The 4526-nt window shown below is 42.3% G+C and overlaps 1 protein-coding gene across 1 annotated transcript; it reads right to left on the reverse strand.

Annotated features, from left to right (window-relative positions):
* Positions 1 to 2293: 2293 nt before the first annotated feature.
* HYAL4 (hyaluronidase 4) lies at positions 2294 to 4198 on the reverse strand. The gene is given in 4 exon segments (XM_049813559.1): positions 2294 to 2395; positions 2397 to 2828; positions 2830 to 2980; positions 4161 to 4198. Coding segments are annotated over 4 exon segments (723 nt in total).
* Positions 4199 to 4526: the final 328 nt, after the last annotated feature.

Here is a 4526-nt window from a genome sequence, read left to right on the forward strand (position 1 = left end):
GGACAGCAAAGACTGGTTAAGCAGTCAGATCTGCTGGTACCAAGTACTCAGAACTGGTGCATTCAGACAGTGTCTATTAATAGGATAAAATGAGGATCTTAAAAATTGCATTTAAATCAGGCACAGGCTTATCTCCAAAGAAGTTAAAATCATATCTCACCAAATAACAATGCCTGCAGCTCCCAGGGCACTCTCTCTGATAGTGTTAAAAAGGTCTTGCTAGAGTGAAAAAAGTGAAGACATCACTGTCAGGCTAATTCAGCCTTTCACAGCCTTTCTAAAGTAATCCAGTGGTTTGTTATGCGGCTGTCTCTCAGACTACGTTTTCTTTTCATTCTGGTCCCTATGAGCTGTATTTTATTGTGGCTAAAGGTTTGCTGTCTAGCATACAAATATTATTAAACAGAAGTTGCAAATTTAGGTACCGCCTCAGATGTTGGTAATGAGCAAGTGAACGAACACTGGGAAAAAATGCATTTGAATTTACTTTGATGCAAAATTTAATTATATTTATTTGATATCTCATCAATTACTAGAAGCAACTGAAATCTTTTAATTAAAGTGGGATTTTTAACATGAGAGTTCCCCAAAGCATTCCCTCAGTTCTGTTTTTGCTGATAAGGGAAAGGAGAGCCATTCTGCTATGTCAATCAGCTGTTTTCCAGTCCCTCTCCAATTTGAAAGCTGTGATTCCAAAGGCGTGCATTGTCTTGCTGCTTTCCCTAGGAGCTCACTCAGATTCTTATAAAAACCTTAGAAAAAGTGATTGTAAATAGGCACGCACTATGGGAGGGAGAATGTTAGCACCACGCAACCTTAAATGAAAGGGAAAATGCAACACTTGGCAAATCTTAAGAATTTCAGTTTTAATTTTCATGCTCTTTCTAGGTCTGTTTTAGAGAGATGTCTTTCACTGTACCTTTTCCTCATATCACAGGCTGTAAGGAGAGGGGGTTTGGTGCTTGGATGTTTATCCTTAATTTGAACAGTGGTTAACGATCAGCAACAAGTGAATTACTATACCACAAGCGCTGAAGATGAAGGACCTTGATATGCAAGTGACTCCCTAGACAACGTCATCGATTTAAGGGAGATTGAGGGTCATAGCACATCAAGAATCAAAGTAGAAAAACTTCATAGGAATTAGTTACCTGAAGGGGAAAAGAGGCAGAAACTGGGCATAAAATGGCAAAGGGGATGCACACCAGTCAGCAGCAGTTATTGATGTCCATCTATCCTCTTCTTGCAAAGCTAAGGAAGCGCAAGCTGGATAGAACCACCAAAGCAGGTGTCTGCACCTCCTTTAATGCCTAAGAATAGGCTTTTGCCTTCAAGATGGAGAGGAGCACAGCCCCTTACTGGGAAGTGTAGTGGGTGATGGCAGTGCCAGGGAAGTAGTGGGACCTAATAGGAGAGGGAGCTGACGCTTCTTCCCAGAGAAGGTGCCAGCTTCAGGCTCTGTGCCTGGGCTGAAAGACTGAACATAGCCTTTAAAAAGTGAATACAACTCACTTGCTAAACTCTGAAACACAGAAATTGAGACCTACTAGTAGTGCAGTCACTGTCTACAGGGCAGAACAGAGCCAGGGCTGCAGCAGATAGGTTATGCTGCTTTTTCACTGGAAACCTACCATCTTCTTCCAGTTTCTGGGAGGTTGTTCAGAATCACATAAAGAAGGACTAGGGTAAGGCACTTATCTTGAAAATACTTGTATATGTGTGCAGCTGATGTAAGCAGTACTCCTTGGTTCTGGTGCACCATTTGCCTGCTCTGAGGTAGGTATGGGACTAAATTAAATGTTTTTGAGATGGAGGCATGCGGAAAGACTGCTGGTTTCAATTTCCCATTCTGATGTAACACTGAGCAAGTTGCTAACATCTCTGCCTCATTTTCCTTTCTATAAAAGGGGCAGCTATCTGGGGATTAGTTAGTGATTGCATACCTGAGCAGAAGAAAGTACATGAGGGAGGATTAATGTATTAACTGGCTCCTACGTACTGCATCAAATTGCTGAAATCCTTTTAATCCATTCAAATGCATGTTTGAGTACAGCATAGTTATGAATCAAAGCAAAAAAAAATAGGTATTTGAGGCTGCATTTTTTTCTTCAGAACATTGAGCTCTTTAAAGCATGTGGACAATTAACTTAAACCAGCAGAGCTGGCCCAAGTAGGAGGTTTTCCATCTTGATGCACCATCTGCAAGAATGGTTAAAGCATAAATGCAGCCCACATTGTTCCAGCAAAAGCTTACCATAGAGAGAAATAATAAAGGTTCATCTCTATAACCTAGTCAAGTATACACAAATATGGGCAAAGCATAATCTTTGCATGTCATGGAGGAAATCCTTATGAATTCATTCAACCTAAACTGAGAAAATTGCAAAATGTTTTTGACTGTTTCCAAGGGGTTTCTTAATGCCAATGGAAGGACACAGGGCTGCACTGCTATCCCAGAGCCAGGAAAGTTCATTGTTCCTCAAAACTCCACTCTTTGGGCAGGAACCAGTGTAGTTCTGATCACGGAAATTGTAATTATGACAGTCAGGGTATAAATAGTATCCCCACAGGCCCTTTGGTCTGCTTTTCATTCCTAATGCAATTGTTTCCTTCATAAAAGCTTTTGCACTTTCATCAAAGGAAACTGTGGCTAAATGTTCAACACCAGTTGCTGAAATATTGCCTTCCATTTCAGTTATGAGTTTCCTGGACTTTCGTCTGTAGACATCTTTTGCATCCCAGTTGCAGGCCCACTGAGGTCTCCAGTGCTCCTGGTCTATGACAGCTAATCCACTGAAGTCCTTAGCTGGAATGTAATAGTTAATGACATGGCCCTTTTTTTTCCAGATGAGTTTGCAAACTGAAGTTCTAGGGTAGGCCACCATTAACAGGGACTTCCTGTGATGTGTACCAAGGATAATAGCCAAGCCTGTTAAAATAAAACATGGTCACGTTCTGCCCTCTGGCTTTAGCTAACAGCCTTCCAATCACATGGAACTTTTTCAGTTCAGTACAACAGTGTAGCTCAGGTCTGTCAGTTGTTCCAGGCAGCTGTGAAGGCTTCCTCTCCCAAACTGGTGGTCAGGCTTGTTCCATAGCAGGGGAAGTCCAGTTGAGTGCTATGTGCAGCCATGCCAGGACCTGAGAGGTGAACGATGCATAACAGTGTCCCATTTTCAGGCAGTACTTTCATGATTTAAGGGACAACATTGGGCAGATCTCCCAGTTTGTCTGTAAAACATAACAGAAGAGGCATTAGTACGTACTTCATACAGAGCTGTATGAATTGGTATCAGCCAGTTGTACGGTATCTACCACACTAACACTGAAGAAACAAAGTGAGCACAATCTAACCCAAAGAAAGGGGAAAGATTCCCAGCGGAAGTAAATCAGTGTAAGTCTATGGAAGTCAGCATAACCGCAGTTGCTTGTCTCATCAATCCAGGTCTTACTGAACTCACTGAGGACATTGCCATCACTTCAGTGGGCCCCAGAGGGTCTTAGTGGCTGTGGCTGTTGCAGGTTGATGACGAAATGGTTTCCTTATTCTTCAAGCTTTCCCAATAATAACAAAGGTAGCCATAAAATCAAACCTTGGCTTTTATCACCATCTTCACCGCTTCATGAACATCCCTGACCTGTCTAGCACAGTGCCAGCCAGAGATACTCCAAATAGCTCTAAACGAGCACACATATTTCATTGTCATTGTGCAGTACCATAAAGGGATACAAGTTGAAACCCCTGACAACAATAAAGCAGATCCATGAAAGCTTGCTCTGAGCTATTTATTAGCCTGGCTGCACTATCACATGGAGCTAGTGCCTTCCAGACCAGCGCTGATATAGCTCTGCACAGCACTGCATTGTGCAATGTGGACCTTGGTGCTAAGGCCTGTGGCCACTGCTCTGAGCAGAACAATTAGTCACAAGGTCACTGCCGATTATGTGTGTATTAAGCAGAAAAGAAACCATATATACAGCAAAACCTACATACTTATATGTAAGAGAAAGAGTCTCATTCATTCTCCAACTCCAGGCTCCCCACTGCATTCAAAACCCTGGAGAAATCCCACACAGCTGTACAATTAACCATCAGGGATGATCATGGATTTAAGTCCTACTTCTTGTTGTTCTTTCTCAGTCCTTGCCCACCTATTTACCTCTCCTGGGATTGTGACGTGTTGGAGGTGAGGATCATGGGTGTCATATAGGCAGCCAGATTGTTACATATGCTAATGGGAATAGCGCATCTATGTTATCCTTCCTTTCTCTCAAAACAGAAAAACAGTCAGGAATATCCGTGCACCTGAGGTATTTGTATGGACCTCCCCACTACCCCATTTCTTTGCTATTTTAGGGTAGGGCTAGCATGAGCTAATTTCAGGTACCTGCAGCAAAAACATCAACATCCAAGGTAGCTAACCTAGGTATTTTTAATAAACCATGGATGCTTTTAAGATACAGTCGTCTGACAGTTTGAGACATCAGAGTGCTCTGAAGTGTTCAAGAAGTGCCTGTTTCCCCTG

This window comes from Accipiter gentilis, chromosome 11, assembly GCF_929443795.1.
Source record: "Accipiter gentilis chromosome 11, bAccGen1.1, whole genome shotgun sequence".
Lineage (NCBI taxonomy): Eukaryota > Metazoa > Chordata > Aves > Accipitriformes > Accipitridae > Astur > Astur gentilis.